The sequence below is a fragment of the Haemaphysalis longicornis genome, unplaced genomic scaffold (genome assembly GCF_048455015.1).
Source record: "Haemaphysalis longicornis isolate Haplotype H1 unplaced genomic scaffold, Haemaphysalis longicornis Haplotype H1 scaffold_12, whole genome shotgun sequence".
In the NCBI taxonomy this organism is placed as follows: Eukaryota; Metazoa; Arthropoda; class Arachnida; order Ixodida; family Ixodidae; genus Haemaphysalis; species Haemaphysalis longicornis.
Window position 1 is genome coordinate 78,750,184 of NW_027526225.1, and position 21,615 is coordinate 78,771,798.

A 21,615-nucleotide genomic window follows, 5' to 3' on the forward strand; every position below is an offset into this window, starting at 1 on the left:
ATGTGCGTGCTCGGCATCGCAGAACAAATTTTTTAAAAATGCAAACGCAAGGACCACCGTCGTATTCTGATATATGATTGATTATATTTCACTCTTTAAAATGTCTTCTCAGCATGCATTTGTGCGTAGTGAAGCCAATGTTATGAGGAATAGGTGCATAGCAGTCAAACCCCTTATAGAGTGCCTTTTTTTTTTTTTTTTGTAAAGCTGGCTTTCTTAAATTGCTCGAACTCGATGCAGTGAAGCCTACCTGTTGGTTACCTGGTGTTCAGGGGTGAAGCTCAGTTATGCAAGTTTGGGCGCCGTCACGCGATTAACTAAAAGGAAGACTATGTAGGGTTAAAATCGGCGTCGGAGAAAGGCGAAATCAAAACTGATCAAAGAGAAAAGATAAAGAAAAGGGGTTATCTATCGTGCTGCGGTCAGCGGTCAGCGGTCAGCGGTCAGCGCGTTTCGTCAAACGCGACGAAAGCAGAACATGAAGAAACTCGCTCCACTTACTACTTTCGAGCGACAGTCATCTTTCTTACAAGTATTGGATGTTGAGTAATGCTCAAGCCATCGTATTACATGGTAACAATTTTGTAATTGAGAATTTATTTGCCGGAAGCAAGTAGAGCACCCAAAGGCCATAACCGTAATAGGAATGATGCATCTTCTACTGCGCTTTGCTAGATTTTCTCGCCTACAGTCTAGCTGCGGTTTCCATTGGGCTCTCCCTGTCGGCGTATAGTCACCGTGCTGTATGACTGCTTCGTTGTAAAGTCACGCCCATTGTGTCATATAATGCAGACGGAGGCAAGTAGCAAAAACGCCAGTGTGTAGAGATTTCCGCGCACGTTGAAGATCCACAGGTGGTTACGATTAACCATAAGCCGTCCACTACGCCGCGCCTCATCGCCCAGGTAAGCGTCATAACGCTTTCGGCGCGTAACCCCCCCCCCCCCCCCCCGCTCCTCCTCATCCAAAGAAAAAGTCACATTATGGTGGAAATATTTCGGATAATTAAAAATCCTCCCCTCTCAATGCAAATTTCCCCGTGACGGTAGTGTCAATTCCCGCCGAACGAGACAGTAGTATCGCCTGCCAACCAGCCATTTTCTTTTGTTCACGTGCGCCTCTTAATGCGTCTGTGCCTCAGAAGAGTTAGAATATACATGTTTTATGATACTTAATGGAAGACACGTCTACGCAAAATGTCGGAACTTAAAAGCTGCTTTACTTCGGGACGAAGCGCGAGTAGATTAATATGGGAAAAGTGATAGCAGGAACTTATACATATGCGATTAAATGTTAAACGTACCGGGCGAGGTTCTGGCTTACACGACCTAAATACAAAGTGAAAGCCAAGGATCACCGAGATGATTATTAACAGTATCAAGATCCGTCCCCGGGTTGCAAAAGTTTCTTCTGGAAATACTATGACATTGAAACCAGGGCAAGAAAGACAGCGTTCATTTCGTATTCAACGCGTATAGAGCGCTGAGGATATGCGGTTTTGATCGCTGCATCCAAGGAAAAGTTTTCTTTTTTTCTCTTGCGTGTGCGAGACTAACATGCACAGCGGGACGCCTGCCAGCTGGTTTTGCCCGGTGCGCCTCCCGGCGTGTACAGCGCGCAGAATATCACTAATATTGGCGAGACTCCACTTCTGAATTTGGCATCGACTATGGTGAGCTCCTCGTTCAGAACGCACGACGTTGCCGCGTGCCGACGCGCGTGTGACGTTGGCTAAGTGTTCCCCGCCGGTAGTAGCAACAGCAGCAGCCTCCTGGCTATACATAAGCCATCGTCGCCGTTGACGACCACAGAGATCGTGTGCGCCGATAGCGTTGCTTGACGATAGCCTATTGTCTTTCCTCTCGAGGAGAGCTTGGCTTGAGTCACCGTGCGCACATGCGGAGGGTCTTTGCACAGGCACCAGACCATAGGGGGTTTCATGGAGTAGCAGTGCGGTGGTCTCCTGGCCAGGTAGGCGAACCGCTGATCGTGGTATCATAGGTTTCATTACCACCAACTGCGTTGAAAGTCAGTACTCCAGACCATTATCAAAAGTCGCCACAAGGAATTAGGGTACTCACCGTTTTGGAAAGAGGTGCGCCTCGCTGTTGTTGTAACACTGGAATCGCTGCGTTATTGTAGAAGCGGTATCGTGATATTAGCCCTTTTTGGGGGGCATAAGGCGTGATGAAGATCAAGCTTCACGGGACTGAGATCAAGCCTGATCAACCCACGTTGGTTACCTCGAATTAGGTTTAATTGCCGGGTTAGTCCTAAGCCTAAGCGCACCTTAGGCCTAATCGCACACTTATGCCCTGCTGTGATTGGCTAGTGTCATCATTAGAGCTAATTTTGAAGTATGGGGCACTTTCCTTTTCTATATAAAGTTCGGAATGACCGAGAATTTCCCGATGAAACTGCGCTGCTGGTGCGCACAGTCGTATCTGAACTCAAGTTATGGCAGTCGAACAAGTGTGCGAAGCTGGGCGAGTCGGTAAGGATTCATGATTAGAAACAGCGCAAGAGACAGGACGAGGAAACTGACAAGGACGGGCGCTGTCCCTGTCTCTTGCGCTGTTTCTAATTATGGCAGTCGTAGAGGGAGAGGAAGAAGGAACGTTTATTGAAGCCGATAATTAATAAAAGAAAAGAAAAGAAAACGAAAACGAAAGAAAAGTGTAAAAGCATTAGTAAAAAAACTGTGGTTGATTCCTCTGTCATAGGAATCGGTAAACCACAAAAGTGAAATGTGCAGCGAAATCTTCAGTTGAGCATGATTTCCGGGTAGGAGGCTGTCTTGTGGGTGTGCTTGGCGAGCGACATCCTGCTGGCGGGTCGCTTCGGCAAAGGTGTACTGGCGTCATATCTGTGACGGATATTACGTCAGTGAAATCTTGGTGTATCACTGCATAAAACAATTTCGTGTTAAAATATAAAACCCGTAAACGAACAACCCTAAGTATAACCAGAGTCCTTCAATGCTTTTCTGGTCACGAAACTCCGGCCGAAGTTTCATTCAGGGACAAAAGCTGCCGCTAGGATCGCCCGTGTTAACGTGAAGGCTTCGCCGGCGGTCGACGACGCTTCCTGGCCGGCTGTTTCTCCGCCGGCGCGCGCCTACTTTCATCTGCTCTTCATTTCCACCAGTAAAAATGCGAGCGAAGTTTTTGAGTCAGCTTTTGAGTCAGTCAGTTGTTGTTTTTGAGTCATTTGTTGTCCCGTAGCTCAGCTGTGAAACTGAGGCGAGACCACGGGTGTTACTGAGGCGCATATGTTGCAGTGTTCGTTCATTCCGGCAAGCACCGCTACATTCTCACTTCGAAAAGGCGGTCATCTGGCGTTTTCAATTACTGACTAGCCTTTGCAGCCGCCTGCATGATTTGAGTGAACTAGCGCCAGAATTAAATCTGCATTCACCCCTGGGCGCGACATGCTGCGCTGAGCAAATAGGTGTGCAAACGTACAGCACGTTGGGTTAGCGCTGTGTTTGCGCTATTTTATAGCGCGCTAATAATGTAAAACTATAATAGAGATTCGGAAAGTTAGAGTGGACAGCAGGGAAAAAAACGCTCACGAAATGAAAGCAGAATAATGGGCTTGCGGAGGGGCCAGGGTAGGAGTAAATGCTACAGTTTTGAGCTAGTTTCTCGGCTGTTCTCATCGGCATAGGGTGTCAACAGATAAAAACTCGCCCGCTCAGTGCCTGTCACACCCCTCCCACCCAAACGGCTAGTTAAAAAACATTGATTGATTGATTATGATGTTTAACGTGCCCACGCTACCTGCAGGCAATGGGGCGCGCGCCGTAGTGTAGCGCTCCGGATTAATTTTAACCACTCAGGCATCTTTAACTTGCGCCGAAATCTCGAACACACAAGCGTTTTCTCTTTCCGCCTCCATCAGAAAAGCGGCTGGGAACCCGCGTCCTTGGGCTTATCAGCACAACGCCTTAGCCCCTGGGCAAGCGCGGCGGGCAAGTAAAAAAAAATATATGCAGGCAAAGATAGCCATGCTCCGCTTTCCAAATTCAAAATATCTGGTTGGATAACTAAAATCACAGTAGCTGCAGTCCGATCTTTGTGCGGCGACGAAACGCGACGACGTTTAGCAGACGGATTTTCTCGTTGTGAGCGCGATCGTGGCTTGGGCTTCGTAAGATACGCCGGCAGGTTTTCAAATATCCGAGGCAACGCGGAGCTTGAGCTTCTCGCTGCAGAAGCACAGGTTGTTCACTTATTTTGAACTCATCGGCTCGAATAATGTCCGTGGGGTCGAAATATTTCCCGAACACACGAACGGCCTTCCACTCGAAGCTGAAAGCGCCCGTCTCCTGTCGTGGAATGGCTCGCTTCCACCTGTCGCGTTATTCGCGGTCGCTTTGGAGGCAGAACAACGAAGCCTTTTCCGTTGTATTCCGATAGCCAGAGCGGCAACCAGGTACACAGCACGTCAGAGGCACGGTAGTTCACATAGTTTGCCCATCGTGATGAGTTCAGAAAGCTATATCACACAGCAAACACTCGCGCTCCAACGCACGGAAATACGGCCGCCGCCGTCCAAGCCGCCTTCACCAGACTCGTAGCGCCACCGCGCGGGAGCGTTGGTCCCCATATCAAGCGCTCCCATAGGGTTACGGAGAAGTTTCGTGACCAGAAAAGCATTGAAGGACTCTGGTATAACGTACTCTTTGGTACTAAAGGTTCCTTCCACGCAAGAAGACCCTATGTGCAGGGGTGCACCCTTTACAGGCTGCTTGCTTCGTTGTACTGGCGCCACTTCCATGACGGATATGACGTCAGCGAAATCTTCGTGTATCCGGGAATAAAACACTTTCGTGTTAAAATAAGAACAATTAGAGCTCTTCCGCTGCTGTGAAGATGTAAGACCAGCGATGATGTATTCGTGGATGACTATATATTGACTTATGCATGGTGACTGACTATCCTGATCTAAAAAAGACAGATACACACAAGCTCACTAGAATTAATTCCTTGGGATTCCCATATACTTTCTTTCGGGATACTTTCGATAAAACTACATTTACAGCAGTTGTCCAGACGTCTATGTATTGACAGCAGACGGGAATTTTGTAGCGTTTATGGCTAAGGCGTTGCGCTGCTGAGCCCGAGGTCGCGGGTTCGATTCCCGGCCGCGGCGGCCGCTTTTCTGATGGAGGCGAAAAGCAAAAACGCCCGTGTGTACGAGATTTCGGCGCACGATAAAGATCCCCAGGTGGTCAAAATTAATCCGGAGCCCTCCACTACGGCGCGCCTCATCGCCTGCGTTGCGTCGGCGCGTTAAACCCTACAATCAATCAATCAATTTTGTAGCGTTTACAACTTCACTGGGAACTAGCTCATTATGACAAGTAAATTAAACTCGGCATAAAGGCAGAGTCGTCTTAGCGACAAGTTCCAGGGCAATTTTTTTCTCGTATACCTACATTAGATCAATAGCTACAGAGAATTTTACACTAGCTCGTCAAGGAGCGGGTGCGTTGATGTGTCTACGCGACCCGATAGACACACGCAGTTTTGGTCAGAGCCCAGCGCGAGAGAGCTTCGCTGTAAGAAGTGCTAGCGGTGTACTTCCCCTCCATTGACGCGAAACATTGGACGCACCTGCCGCAACCCGCGTGGCCTTGCCCGCCTGTAGGGCGCGTAAGCGGCTGCGGCCCTGAGGTGTGAAAACCCAGTTGGTGACGCGGAAGTTGCTTCCATCCCGGGAAAAATAGAACGTGAGCCGCCTGCCGCCATCCGGGACCCTTTGTTTTTAGGGCCGGATACGCTTCCAACCTCAATGGGACGAAAGCGAAAGGAAAGCGGCGCGGGAGACAAAAGCGGCTGTTTACCCACCCGGCCGGTAGCCGAAGACAATGTCTTTGTTAGAAGAGGAGCACCTGCCTGGAAAGGTGGTAAGGCCCCTCAGAAGAAAACAAACTCTTTCCGGTATGCAAGGACAAAAGAAAGACGAAGGGGTCGCCTAACAAGAGAAGACGGTATTGTCGTCCAATGCTTTTTTTTTTTTTTTTTTTTTTCCAGAAGAAGCATTTCGGCCGTGTGTGAGTGTGAACCCGACATTGTCACACTCCAAAAGGAGGCACGGACTGCTGCTGAAAATAAAATGAGAATAGAGTAAATGTACACCGGGCGTGGGTTCACCGGACTACTTTGGTTTAAAAAACGACTTCTTGTCCTCTTAAGATGGGCTCGCCAACACTTCCTGGATGGTGCCTTAAAAAAATACACCGGTCAAACAGTATTCAGGACAAAGGCGTTCAATCAGGCACACGCGCTTTGAGCCCGGTTTGTTGGCTCAGACATGGAAGACCGGCGCACTATCCAATTGTGGCACGCCCTTTTTTAAGGGTTCTCGTGAGCTTGAGGAGGCCTGAAAAGAGGTTTTCGGCGTTTTTCAGCCGGTCACGGCTTTTATATGCGAGTCATATCTCTGAGAAGCATCGCGGCTTTGTTGGAACAGACCCAATTCTGTGCCGCTTTTTTAACCTCTCGTCCTTTTGCGACCGGTGTTCGCCGCAGCCGAATTCGACCCTGTGTTTTACCTGCCAGGCGCGATCAAGAGGCATTCAGTTGCGCATGAAGACTTTCTAGTTCGCGAAATATTCGGACTTCTTAACTCGTCCTATACAGCGCTACGGCGGCAGACATGAACACGGTCCTATATAGTCGCCCCTATAGTAAACGCACGACTGTCTGGCGTGTTCGGTAGAGAAATAAAGTTAATCCTTTGCCAAACAAATCGCGACAATGATGCTTTATCCACAGAGAGCAGCGGCCACGTTTATACTAAGCAGTTTTGGTACACCTTAGCGTACGCTTCTCGCCGTGGTAACGTTTCCTTGAGTGAACCCGAAACGCTTTGTTAATCTGACCATACATGATTTGGAATCGTGCCTCCGAAGGGTGCGCGGACCACAACAGTGGCTATAGGCGGCTAAGGCGTTGTGCCACTGAGCACGAGGCCGCGGGTTCGACTCCCAGCCAAGGCGGCTGTTTTTCTGGTAAAGACAAAGCACAAACGCCCCTCCGTGTTATGGGTTTTATCGCTAGTCAAAAGTCGGGAGGCGTCCTCAAAAAAAGCACTAAAAAACCACCGCTGTAACGAACTCGCTTATTCGATATCTCGCCTTATTCGAAGTTTTTCACGGTCCCAACTGCAGTGTAGAAAGATCAAATCATCCTCGCTTTTAACGAAATACCGCTTATAAAGAAGTCAGTTCTGAGGACTTCGTTACATAGCTAACGTCGCCGCCTCACGGCCCGGGCGCAAAGCAGTAAGATGTGAAATCTCGACTTGAACATTTAACGCAACAACAACCGAAACGAAACTTCAGTGGTCGAAACTCGAAGAGCATACGTGTTCGAAGTGAACTGCCTGGAAGCAGAGAGTTTGTACGACACATGTTTTCCGCACCATGCATGCAGTGGCCGGTCTCTAAGTGCGCGTTGGTCAACGCGTTACGGTGCGCGGGCTTAGCCCAAGGGCGTCGAGGGCGCGACGCGTGTCAACGTATACAAAGAGACCCCAAGTCCTCCTTCCATTCGCTCGAGTGTCTTATCATTCCGTCCGCGCCTTAAGTGAGGCGACGCACGCGCGCGTGGCACCGAGCACGAAATGCAAACAATCCGCACGCTTGCACGCCTGCGGAAAATAGAAAAATAGAAAAATAGAAAACAAAATAGAAGGAAATTGAAAATGGAAAGAGAGAAAAACGACACCGCCGTGACGGTGCCGTGTCAGTGACGCAAGGCCCATTTCCCGATTCTCTCGAGGAAACGTTGGTGGGACAAATCTCTCACGTGTACCCGTCATAATCATCAGTTGTGCATTATCATCATCGCGGGTTGCAGGGTTCTGTTGAGTCACCGTCGTCCTCAGTAAAACAAGTGGCCGTTGGAGCTGGTTACTTGGGCGGAGTCTGCTGCCACCTCACAATACATGTACAAGGTGGTGCGGCGATAATTGGAACACTTTACACTTTTTTCCTGACCGAAACACCGCTCTGTTCGCGCTCAAACTTCACACGAAGGTCGCATTTTGTGGTCTATTTTGTTTGACACCGAGAACAACGACGGTGCTTACTTGTTTATTCTGAAAGTAAATTAAAAAGAAAACATTTTCGCCTGTGGAAAATGGCGGCCGATTTGGACGTGCGAGCCAGTGCAAGCTGATCTTGGAACGACGGCGCCACCTGGGGTATGCAGAGCGAAACGGACAATGTGGATTCACACTCCTTCCACGGCAGGAAGGAGCCAAATGGGGTAGCAGACGATCAGAAAATGTGAAAGCAGGTGAGGAAATAAATTATTGGCGACGATGAACCGTGGGAATATTTTATTGTGATTCGTATCAGCTGTTATGCAACTATTTTTGGCCATCGTAAACTAGGGACGAGAGATTTTCTGACCGTCTGCTAGTACCTTGATGCGCCCGCCGCTTTGCAGCGACGAGCTGTAATGCGGAGACCACCCGCGGTGAGAAGGAATCCGGATCGAGGAGGACCCACGAGACCGGTCTGCCCAACCACATGACATGTACCGTTCATCTGGGATGGGTAAGGCGGGAGCACAAGACTCTCGGGAAAAAAAAGATACGCTCACCTGAATGGAAATGGGTGGAAACCTCAGCCAACGTCATGGTTGGTTGTTTGGGGTGCGGGGGTCAAAATCGTGGAGGTGGGGGCTGCCCGAAGCGCCAGCACAGCCAACCGGAGTCCCACCTGCCGAATCGCAGGGACAGGGCGTACCCATCGTCTCCTACTCGGGACACGCAAGATGGAACGCGCTCCCTGTACGGCTGCGCAAAGGGCGACTAGCAGTTGAGGACTGGCCTCCAGCAGAGTTCCCAGTGCGCGCGCAGTACCCGAGTAGCCTGACGCGTCCACGCGGGCGTAGTGTGCAATACAGATAACCACCCATCCGTAGTGTTCAGGGCCGGGAAACTACTCGCGAACTCTGTCCTATCAGACGAGCAACTGGTGACATTCCCCCGAACGGAGACCTCCGGCCGATTGCTCACGGGGGTCCCGGATGGGGTAGACGTCAGCCCTGACACAGTTTGTGCATGAGCCGCTAGGTGGGTAGGTCGAGTCCGTGGCCACCCCGGCTAGGCCGAAGTGGTTGACAAATCCGGGATTACCCGCACCCCGGGTGTGTGGTGGTTGGAGGCCGGGCTGAGTTGGCCCGGCGCTCCTGAAACTCTGAAAACCCTTTGTTCCACCCCACGGCCGCTTAGGCCAGTTGCCGCGCACCCCTTTAGCAGTCGGGCTCGTGAACCCGACGTTGCCCGTGGGACACCACATGGAGGCGGGTGCGGGCAGGGGGGAGTGTACGCCCACTCCTACTACTCCCCCCGGAGCAGATGGTCAATGCTCCTGGTCCCTTCTCTTCCCTTCCTTTCCCTTCCCTTCCTGGTCCCTGACTCCTTCCTACCAAGCATCTCCATCGTCCGTTTCTGTGGCGCCGCCATTCCAAGATCAGCTTGCACTGGCTCGCACGTTCAAATCGGCCGTCACTTTCCAATAGGCGAAAATGGTTTTTATTTATTTTCAGAATAAACAGGTAAACACCGTCGTTTTTCCCGGTATCAAATAAAATAGACCACAAAATTCAACCTTCGTGTGAAGTTTGAGCGCGAAGCGAGCAGGGGTTCGCTCAGGAAATTTTTTAAATGCTCCAATTACCGTCGCACCACCCTGAACATTACATACAGGGTGTCCCAGCTATCATGCACCAATATTTTCAGAGCAACGACGTTACCCCAAGAAAACATAGTACATAATGTTTCCAGTACAGTGGAGTAGCGGCCTGTAACTTTTAGATGCGACTGCATCTCATTCACTCGCCTTGTCCCTCCATACGGCGTTGTTGTTGTCCGTCCACACCCCTCCCCCATTCTCCTCGCCGCGTGAGCTGCGCTCTCCGCCGCTCACCCCCTCTCCTCTCCGATAGCGAACACTCTCTCGCGAGGGGCATTGGATTGAATTCGATTGGATTGGCTTGGATTGGATTTGGATTGGATTGGATTAAAGTGGATTGTGTTGGATTGTGTTGCGTCATAGACGCGCCACGTTGCGTCATAGCCACGGCAGGGGGTTCACGGCACGTTTCACTCGATGGGAGAATCAACCTAACGGAAACAACAACGGAACCCCCTATGCGTCACATCTACACAGGGGTTCCCGCGAGGGGAGGTGGTAATATTTAGTTTATTGAGATATAATTAATGAATTGCAAATAATTATCTAACTCAAGAACTAGTGTCTTAATCATTAAAGTGCGAATGAGGCACTTCTAGGTACCCACGAGAGGTATCCAACTGCGGCATTTTCAGCGACGAACTAACTGCGTACTGATTAATTTTGAGTGATAAAGAAAGCCCGCAAAATATGAAAAATACCACGTGACGGCGCTCTCACCAGAATCATAAAGCAGCGCCCTCAGATAAGCTGATTGAAAGCAACTGCTTTGCCTGTCACACACCCGAATAGACAGCGCATCACCTTCATAATGGCATGCACGGAAGGAGCAGCAACAGCAAGTTTCGTGGGGCGCGTGTGGCAGATATTTTTGGCAGGTGGTATTTTTCATATTTCGCGGGGTTTCTTTATGAGTCGAAATAAATGAGTACGCAATTAGTTCGTCGCTGAAAATACTGCAGTTGGACGCCCCTCGTGGGTACCTACAAGTGCCTCACTGACACTTTGATGATTAGGACACTACTTCTCCAGCCGGATAATTATTTACAACTGAATAATTAGACCTCATTAACCAAAAATTTGCATGCCGATACTTCACTGCACTGGAAACATTATGCACTCGGTTCTCGTGAAGTAACACCATCGCTCTTTTTTTTTTTTTAAATTAAAGCCGTTCCACTCAACGTAAAAGCTGTCGGAAGTGCAGAGAAAGTGATTCGCCATAATGGGGTGTAGCGCCGTTATCCGCTCACTGCTACCATCCAATGCAATTCAAATTTCCCGCCTTCGCAGTGCTCGCGCGCCCCCTGCCTGAAACAGCGCCAGGGGGAGTTGTGTTCTTTGTGTGCTTTCTTTTCCTCCCGCACGTGCCGGCGTTGCACTGCCATTTTTTTCGCTTACTATCGCAAAAACCAACCCAACGAGCGTTCCTAACTAAATGAACGCGGGCACTGCCGGTTAATTCCGTATATTTTGCCTCAAATGTACCTGCACTTTTCTTAGCGCTGAACAACGGGGAGATGTGAGTTTCGAACTGTTATGGCTATATAAACCGCTTGCTGTGACTCCATTGCAAAACTTGCGAGCCGCGCGAGTGCATGCCGCAGTTCCAGAACACGCACATTCTGGCACGCGCGAAAGACAGGATAACGCGCGAGATTATAGAAGCGTATCATCACATAAGCACAGAAAAAGAAGGGTGCGTTAGCACTCCGTTAATACTGCTTACTGGTGAGGAACGAAGATTCATTCAGAGAGAGCCACCATGATAAATAAGAAAGACAGGATATATGGCAAGCAGCCACTCCCAGATTTTCCTGCCAGTGTTCTCGTGTGTTGTTGTCGGATGAGTAGATATGTTTCTGCACCTTCACGTTTTGGTTTTAGGTTGTATCGGTTTTACTGCGCAAGCGCAAAGTGCCGCCCTTGTGTGTATATTTAGGTGTCCCCCGTTTCTGTCGTCTTTTTAAATAAACACTTGCAAGTTTGCACCTCGTCCAAGTCCTGTTAGCGTCCTATTCGTCTGTATACTTAGCGCAACTCAACAGGAAGCACCACCAACTAGCCCCATTCTACGTCCTTCTGAGCTTTTCGAAGCCTCCGCGTGACGCCCTACGACGGAACGCCGGGTTCTACTTGGGTCCGTTATCTCGCGGCACCGCCTGATTCCGGCCGTCGCTTGGCATCGACCGTTACTACGACGACAAGGCGAGCCCCTAAAGTGCGCTGCACTTAAAATCTTGGTGCATGACAGCTGCGATACCCTGCGTATAACACGCCGCGCTCTAATCATACAGCTTTGAAACGGCAGTACAAAGCTTAATTATGTTCGGATCGTATTTCCTTACTCGCTTTTAACCCGTCGTTGACGGTGCTCGCTACTTTGCTCCCACCTTCGCCGAGCCGTTTCGTCTCCCTCCAGCCCCCTCGTTGTCCTCCGCATCATGCAAAATGTGGTGTCGAAAGGTCCTAACTTACGCTGCGAGCGCTGCAGCGAGTGCCGTTGACTCAGCGCTCGCGAGATGCTGTCCTCCTCGGCTGCGTGACACATCACGGCGCGACGGCCGCGCTTACTTTAGTTATTACTGTTATTTCCACGGTTGCCTTTAGCAATTACTCCCCGCTTTCCTCTCCCTTTTTTTCTCTTTATTTTTTTTTTCTTTTTGCGTAAGCAGCAGGCGTGTCAGGGTCGTCCGGCGTGCCTCCGGCACCTCTTACGAAAAGACCCCATTTGAGTTTCTAATCACCGTCGCCTTCTCGCCTTCTGCGGCCAGTTTCTCCATGACGCCTTTTTACTCTTTACTTTCGTTTCGATCAAGACCTTTTCGTTTTCTTTTAGCGCGAGTGTAACGTAGCACTTCCTATAGGCTGGAGAAGTCTGGGTGTATAGTGCGACGGCGACGACAGCTACTACGCCGTCACTAACAACCCGCGTACAGAGAGTTTTTAGGACAAGAGCTTACTGAATCGATCTTTCAGAAACAAATACAGTATTTGACTGTTCTTTTTCGTTTTGTAGTAACTCTGTCACGCCAAGAGAGAGAGAGAGAGAGAGAGAGAGAGAGAGAGAGAGAGAGAGAGAGAGAGAGAGAGAGAGAGAGAGAGAGAGAGAAAAGCAAACGGAAAGGCCGAGAGGTTATCCAGGCTTAGAGCCCGGATTGCTACTCGACACTGGCGAAGGGGTGTGCAGGGGATGAAAGAGAGTGCGGGCGAAAAAATCTGAAGAAGCTTGTTGAGATTCCCTGCCGTCTCTCTTTTATTTGAATTTATTTGACTACAATCTAAACAACCAGAAAGTACCGAGGCCCTTTTCGAAGAGCGTATTTCAAAGCGAAAGCCTCGGGCGTCTCATCGAGCACGAAAAGTGACCGTAATCGTCGTCGTCATAGTCGTCGACGTCGTCAAGAGGGGGGCACCAAAACGGCTGTCGCTGTAAAGAGAGGATAAATAAATAATAACACATTCGGGTTAATGCCGGATTTGAATCCGGCCCTCGAAAGCAGGAGATAAGTGAGCTAACCACTGCGTAATGCGGCACCACAATAAGCCTGATGAGTTCCCCTTCAAATGCGGAGCTCGTGACGGTACGTGAGCAGAACCGGTGTACGCGGAGCAGCGATAGCTCTGACCGTGAGGAAAGAGAGAACAAACTTTATTGTCCGCAGGACCCACTTTTCCCACGCACACGATATGTGTAAGGCATAACAGGTTTGCTTTGGAACCGCAGTTTTCTTTCTTTCTTTCTTTTTTCGGTTCTAACGCCGCAAGACATTGTGTGTCTGCTGAAGGAAAGTGTCGAATCCTTCATTAGGGTGTTGCGTGTGCGTCTCTAGCTGAACCTTCTCTTGTTCCTTCGTAACCAGCATACTAAATGTCCAGGTCCTGTTTTCAGTCTTCAATTCATCGCGTCCACGTAATTCTGGAGAATTTTCGTGCGGATCCGGTGCACATGTTCACAGAGAGCTTCCTGGGCAGCCTGGGCGTTCACTGTCGGGGGGGGGGGGGGGGGGGGGGGGGGGGGGGGGGGGGGGGGGGACCGCCAGAGCTCCCACGAAGTGATGAAGGCAAAGGATGGGGCAAGAGATGGCGGGGTGCAATCCCAACAAGGATGAGGGATGGATGGGTAGGAAGAACAGGTGGGACAGGAAGGATGGCCAAGAAGGATGGCCAAGCGTGAGGCGTAAACGAGTTTCCCGGTGTTTTTTTTAGTACGCGTTACGAAGCGCTCTAGCGTGAGGCGTAAACGAGTGCCCGGTGTTTTGTTTTTTTAGTACGGGCTACGTTCTACCGCGAGGCGTAAACGAGTTTCCTGGTATTTGAGTGCCGTGACCGCATAAAACGACGATTACGACGACGACAGGAGACGGCAAATGCCCCAGCCCCTAAGGGGCTTCGCCCCTAAAAGTAAGCGCACTGAAGTTGCTGAGGAAGCTTCTTGTCACAGAATGCGCACCAGCTAGAGCAGTCTCTTTTGGAGTATGCTGCCGCAAGAAAATTGAATAGACTCTGCGAGTTTTCCGGACTCTTCTATTTGTATGTTCTTTGCCAAAAATCTGCTCTCCAGAAGAAGATTCCATTTTTGTTTGGAGTGAGCGGTACCACAACTATACACGCTTAAATTAAGCAGTCATCCTGAAAAGTGCACTTTATTGCAGTGATGGTTCGCGTTTTTAAGGCTGCTTGGGTTCACAGGCTCAGCAAAATTTTGAATTTCCATTTCGCCTTCTCAAGCCTTGTTTCTGTTTTGAGGCGCTGTCATCGTAGAGCGCCGTCGTCCGAAACAGGACGCTCAACAGAATAGGAAAAAATTACGCCCACCTCCCCTCGCGGGAACCCTGGTGTGATGCGACGCTGAGGGGGGTTCAAGCGCAAGCGGAGAGCAACCGTCGACCGAAAGGCCGCCGGAGAGCGGCACACCGGTTATATGCGCAGCGCGCCCGAAGGAGAGGAGACCGCGGAGAGAGAGAGTACTGCACATGCGCAGCACCGCGCGCAGCGCCGCCCACCGGCGGAGTGAGAGCGCGCTGGGCCACACACTCTCTCACCTGGGCACGCGCCGGCGCCCGTGCGTCTGCCGCGGCTATGACGCAACACAATCCAACACAATCCACTTTAATCCAATCCAATCCAAATCAAATCCAAGTCAAGCCAAGCGAAGCCAAGCCAATCCAATTGAATCCAATCCAATTCCCCTCGCGAGAGAGTGTTCGCTATCGGAGAGGAGAGCGGGAGAGTGGCTGCGGACAACAACGGACGCACGCGTACAACAAAGGACGCACGCAGGAAGGACAGGGCCGCCGACAAGAGATGCTCTGAGCGTCGCATCTAATAAAAAGGTTAAACAGGCATCTGTATAAGGTTGAAACTATCGTGTAGCGCGTGCTTAATAGAGAGTTATAGCAGAGCGGAGAAGCGGTCTTGGTACGGTACCCGGTAGGCGACCGGCGCTACTGCGCGTGCGCAGAGGCGGCATAACTGGCTGTGCGCATCCGCAGCTGTGGCGGGTATCGTTCCAGGACCGTTTCTCCGCTCTGCTATAACTCTCTAATGACACATGGATTACGGTCACTCGATAATGAGACAAATTACTATTGACCTGGTGCCTTGGTAAAACTTTATATCAATCAAGTAATGGGGCCTATCATATGGGGAGATTACAGGGAGACTATTCGACAGTGCTAAGGTTCGACCCTTTTTTAGGCCAACTATGGAAACGAAGAAATCCAGTGCGCGCTTCTTGTTAGCTTCTACGAAAAATGCCGTGGACCAGGAGTGAACGCCTTAACTCGCGGAAGCAAAGCTGCGCTATGAGTTTCGTGCGGCGCATGATGATGATACCGCCGACGATAACTTTGACGCTGATTACGGTAGATTGGTAAGAAAGACACGCGCACCTAACGTTTTGAACGCGGGTGTTTTTTGCATGAATGCTTCCCACCGGAAGTGTCGTCCAGAGCGGCTTCTTTTTGTAGCGTGAGCTACACTGGCCGAGGTTGAGCAGTTTCGCGTGGCTCCTGGAGAGCCGTGCTGCGCATGCGCGAGGAGCAGTGACTGGCGCGCCGGAGCCGCTGCCGCCGCGACTGGATTGGATTGGATTGGTCTGAATTGGATTGGATTAAATTGAATTGGATTGGAAATTGTTAGAGCAGCAGTAAGCATGATAATCAGCTAATCCTGGACAATTTACCCGCCGCGGTGGCTCAGTGGCTAAGGCGTTGCGCTGCTGAGCACAAGGTCGCGGGTTCGATTCCCGGCCGCGGCGGCCGCTTTTCTGATGGAGGCGAAAAGCAAAGACGCCCGTGTGTACGAGATTTCGGCGCACGATAAAGATCCCCAGGTGGTCAAAATTAATCCGGAGCCCTCCACTATGGCGCGCCTCATCACCTGCGTTGCGTCGGCGCGTTAAACCCTACAATCAATCAAATTAATCCTGGACAACCAGGAAACCTAAGAATAACCAGCTCAACCTTAGCTCACACCATGGCCACGGCCGCTGGATGAGTGCGCTCTCATCCAGCGGCCGTGCCATGGCATAGCCTAGCTAAGCCACAGCTAATTTTTTTGAAAATTTTTACGTAATAAACGCGTTTCAACAACAGCGACCACTTCAGCTCAGCCGTAGCACGAACCCGCCTCCTCACGGTGGCAAAACACGTCAGCCACTTTTCCATCCCCGCGGTATCCCACCGAGCGTGGCAGCGAGAGAAAATATACACGAGCCTTGACCCTCGAAACAGTGTTACCGCCGACGCTGCGATGTCCTTGCGCTAAATGTATATATTACTTTTCTTTTTTTCTTCCACATTTTCCTTGACTCGGTAGCGCCTTGCCGCGTTCTGTTTTGCGAGGTAGTATGCATTCCTCGCCACCGCATGGCGGGACCGTCGTCATGAAATGCAACAAGACACCCCGAACGCCGAACTTCGCAATGCGAGAGCGATGTGACGGATTTCCCGCTGAGGCGGCTGTTATTTTAACCGAGCCTGAAACAAAATTACCCGTGTGTGCATGTTCCAGTGCACGTTAAATATCCGCAATTGGCTTAATTAATCCCATATCCCATGACGCGACTCACAGAAGAGGTGTACAGAGCTGCGAACCATAAAACTGCAATTTTAACCATCCTTATTTTTTATTTCTCGGCAAATTTGAGATGATCTTCAGCTCACTTACGGGGCATTCACTGTCATGACTCATGCACCAGCCCAGTCGTACGCGGGACTGTAATGATATATCATGATTGTTATACGCTAATTTCTTGCTGCGGTAGCCCAAAGATACCCGTTATCCATATTATCGATTGATTGATTAATTAATTAATCATTTATTTATCGCCCGGCCCATCATATGTTGCTGTTTATCCACGTTTGTCCAGCTCGAAGTCGTATTACGAACATCTAGGGGACCGGGCGAGACAGGCCGTTCAGATGGTTCAGACCCAAAACTGCCTGGACAAGAGGTCCTCCACCTGGTGGTCAACTAAACAACTTTGACTGTTCTAATAAACGTTCATTCATCCTTATTATGAGAACATTATAAGCTCTCTGTGATAATTTTACTATTAGTCCGATATCCAACCACTATAGCTCTGCGTGCTCCTCTGTGCTAGTCATGATGGCGCCTCACCGTGTACTTCAGTACAAGTACAATTAAGGCGCTTCCTGGGTCATCTACGGAGATTTATTTATTTATTTATTTATTTATTTATTTATTTATTTATTTATTTATTTATTTATTTATTTATTTGATACACATTGCCAGCCACATCTTCGTGGCCAAGGCAGGAGTGATGCATACTTGCATACTTGCAGCGACGCAACACAGTACACGGTACACAACTGTGATCAAAATAAAATGACCACATAAAAGGCTTGTGTGGGACACGTGTGTACTCGGGTTACAGGAGCACCACAAGAGCGGTATCGAAATAATACAATCCAGAGACATTCTCCCTGAAGCAGCCGATTTGTTTTTCTCGTTACTCGCAGACCGTCCGACGGTGCAGGACTACGGCCACCTGGACTTCTACCCGAACGGCGGCGCCCCGCTCGAATGCCAAGAACCAGGTCAGCAGTTCCTCAGGAACGACGGTTGGGTCTACGGTACGCCGCTGCCGCTGCTGCTGCCGCCGCCGCTTGTGCTGCTGCGCTGCTGTTCACCCGACACGCCAGAGCCGCGGGCGTGTTTGCCCTCGAAAAGTGGCAAAAAGAGTCAATGCACGAACTCAGAGAAATGTCTTGTATTTCCACTTAGTGCGTACTGTGATGCAGACTTGAGGCCCTTATGCGGCGGTGTAAATGCTTCACTAACCCGGCCTTGTGAACAAGGTGAACCTATAAGGTGAACCTAGGCAACTTAGCGCTGTTTTGAAATAGTTAATCGGTACTCAGGAGTCAGGCTTCGGCACTCGGAAGCCGATATGCTGTTCTGATTGAAGTGTTGTAGTCTGGTATAGCTGTACTGTCGGTCAACATGAGATCGTTATTGGATCACAAGGAGAGACATTTTGCGCCTGATCCTCCGGTTTTTAAGGGACACGAGCCTCAGCGCCTCCTGGTGATTTCCAGCGCATAACGGCAAAAAGGTGTTGAATGCGGGAGCAATTGCCGGCATACCTTGCAAGGCTAGGTCCTTCCGTTAATAAACATCATTACCACCACCACCACTCACGAAAGGTTGAAAGGAAAAGAATATCACTGTCCCTGTACCAGTCCTCCTCTTTTCTTCGTCTTTATACATGCCTTTTAAAAGACTTAATTACGGTCGTGTTGTTCAACGCCTACAAAAGGTACGCGAGGGTTCGGGGCACTTGGAGACTGGGGGGGCCTGGGTGAGGCGACGTGCACGTCGTGGCTGGGAGACGGTGTAGACGGCATCGAGGACGAACCGGGACATCAAATCAAATTCTGCCTGCTGGCACTCTGCTCTTTGACAGTGTGTAAAAGACTATAAAGGCGAAATATGACCAATTCCTCCTGTACAATGGAGCGAAATTGCTCGCCAGTAACACCGGGAATTTGAAGTGCTACTTCATGGACGTTGGAGTGTACCTCACCGGGCAGCGTTTAAAATTGCCTCCACGTGTCACCACATCCATAAGAAATCTCCGTAGCCCTTCGCCCTAGCCAGCCACACCAAACGCGCTCCCACGTAGAATGAATTATGTATATATCGCGCACTCTCTTGCAGCCACCAGGTGTAATTCCGTGAAGCAACTTGTGCCGATAATTATTCCTGTTGGGTGTGACGCTAACTTCGTAGCCAGTAAAATTTAGTACTCCTGGTCGCCAAACCGGAAACTTTGCTCCCACCCTAACCTGTCGGTGATAATGAAAAGCACCGTATGCCTGTTTTCTAACAGACGCTATGGCGAAGTGTGTCGTCACGCCATGTCTACAATGACCATTTTGTTCGCGAGGAATCATTAGAGGATACGCCCTTTGAAAACTCTCATACACCGATTTATTCCCTCTCCTCAAGACTTGCAGGGCGAGGAAGTAACTCTCCTCTCCGTGAAAAACCCAGATCCAAACCGCCAGCACACAAAACTAAGTTTGCAAGAACAATGTTACCAAACACGGTTGTTTTAGGGCTACCAAAAAAGGTAATTCATTGACCTCCGTGTACTTCCTTTGTCAGGAACCGCTCACTAATGGTCTTAGTCAAGCGGGTACATCAAACCGAGAAGAAAGATCGTCATTTCACATCTGAAGCTCTCTGCTTCCTTACATAGAGTGCCACACCATCATAACTCCAAGCTAGATGCGTCCTTTCAGCAATGCTGTTCGTACATCACTAACGTACAGGTGAAGAATAAGTACGATACAGACGAAATAGGAAGCACTAGTTCCATGTTTTAAGCACGCCTGCTTGGATCGCTATGGCCCAAACGACGGTATGTAACGCGTCAACTACGGCAATATCTTCAGAGAGAAGCGAGGAAGACTGCTCCGCGGATGCTTTTTCGTATGCCTAATAACTCCATTAAATGCATCGTGATTGCGGTTGTACTGCAGCACCCGTGTTCTTTTCTTTTTTACGCTCCTGCATTCCTTTACCTGCGCGTACCTCCGCCTCCCTGTTGCCCAACCTTGTTGCACACACGACTTTCTTGAACCTCACACCCTGCGTCCTTCTGTACTGCTCTGCGCCTGCGCTCCGGCTGGCAACCGCGCGCCTCTTTGCTTCCCTCTTCACTCGATTTGCTCTACACTCTTCAACGCCTTCTCTTTCGCTGCCTTCTCATTCGCTCCCCCATGCCCTTGTTCCTCTAACCTTCTGTCACTTCCGCTGCGGCTGCATGTCCATTTACCTGCGGCCGCCGTTCAACTTACACGCTGCCTCACTGACCTCTGAACCCACCTGGTGACAATCTACCCTCAACTACGTTTATTCTGTGGCGTTCCTCCTATGGTTCTACCTCCAATGTGGACGGCTCCTCCCCCGCCGTCTCCCTACACCAAACGTTCCGTGGCTATCTGGCCCTCAACGCCTAACCTGGTTTTACTTTAAAACGTGCTCCTACCCCTACCCCTACTGGTCCCTTGTTGGCAATCCTTTGGGGCTCAACCCTCCGGCACCTTTACGCCGTGTGCACTTCCCCCCGTTCTAAATCCCACCTGTCAAATTACGTCTCCCCCCCATCCCGTGCGTTCTTCCCTTGTTCCTCACTGTGCCCTCCTCCCCCTCTTTCTTCCTCCTCCTCCTCCCCCTTCCTCTTCAATCCCCGCGGAATCCGCGCGAACCAGGAATCCGGCGCTACGTGAGCTGCAACGACCAGCGGTCGCAGCAGTACTTCACCGAGTCGGTGAACAGCGACTGCCCCTTCTACGGCTTCGCCTGCGACAGCTACGCCAACTTCACCGCGGGAGCCTGCGGTGCCGGCTGCGGCGCCGACGGCATGCAGTGCGCGCCCATGGGATACCGGGCCGTCGACTGGCGCCGCTTCGCCGATGAAAGCCGAAGCGTCCGCATGTTCCTCACGGCGGCCACCACGACGCCGTACTGCCGTGAGTGCACCTACAAACTTTCTTTGAACAATTGATGACGCCTCTCCAGGTTCTTGAGTGTGATGCGCACGCGCAGTTGAATAGTCCTGTCGACTGCGCCAGTTGAATCTGAGTTAGCATGACTAAGGATAAAATGGCTGCTTTCCTGTAAGGAAGTTGGAAAGGTCTATAGACCATCCTTTAAACACTGAGGGCATCTTGGCATGTTCTGGACTGTGCTGCGCATGCGCTGTTGGGTCGTCCTGTAGACTGCGCTAATTTAAACCGGCGCCACCACAGCCCAGTAATAAAACGGCCCCTACCCGGATGAAGAAGTTGAAGAGGTCTATGCCCTTTCGTCCGCTTGAAGAGCGTTGGTAAGGGAAAATATCCGGGGCCTACAGTCCGACGCAAACGTGGAGAGGTCAGTGTTTACGAAAGGCTGGTGCTTCTAACAGCTATAGGAAGCATAACTTGGCAGGTGCTTGGACAATAACGGAGGCCTGCCCGAGGGACTGTACTACGCGCGAATACAAAAACAGGTTGTGTGTATATACTACACGGTTTCCTTGTTGAGAGACGCGTCCGTTTATTTGCCAGACGGAATGCAAGGGGAAGGGGCTGCCCCCAGCAAGAGTATTGGTAAGCCTGGGCGGCGAAAGTTTTCTAAGCGGAAATTCTGCGCCGTGTACAATCGGTAACAAAAGTCGGGATTCCATTACTGGAAACATTCGGTCCTTCTGCAGACAAAGCAAACATCTGCTTGGGCAAGGAAACCAGGTGTAAACATACGATGTACAGGTGCCGTCAAAAGTGATTGGAACACAGTCTCGTAAATTTACAGGAATTTCTTCCGGAAACTGCCTGGCTGCTCTGGTGTGCGTGTAAAGGAGTCCTCCCTAATAGAAA

The 21,615-nt window shown here is 50.3% G+C and overlaps 1 protein-coding gene across 2 annotated transcripts in view; it reads left to right on the forward strand.

Annotated features, from left to right (window-relative positions):
• Nucleotides 1-21,615, forward strand: part of LOC144162836 (inactive pancreatic lipase-related protein 1-like) — a 107,174-nt gene that overhangs the window by 76,551 nt on the left and 9,008 nt on the right. Inside the window, exons 6-7 of one of the 2 annotated variants that reach the window (XM_077693518.1) lie at nucleotides 17,707-17,820; nucleotides 20,467-20,727. In XM_077693518.1, the coding sequence (XP_077549644.1) occupies nucleotides 17,707-17,820; nucleotides 20,467-20,727 (375 nt within the window). The remainder of the gene's footprint in view (nucleotides 1-17,706; nucleotides 17,821-20,466; nucleotides 20,728-21,615) is intronic. The other variant, XM_077693519.1, reaches the window with a different exon arrangement.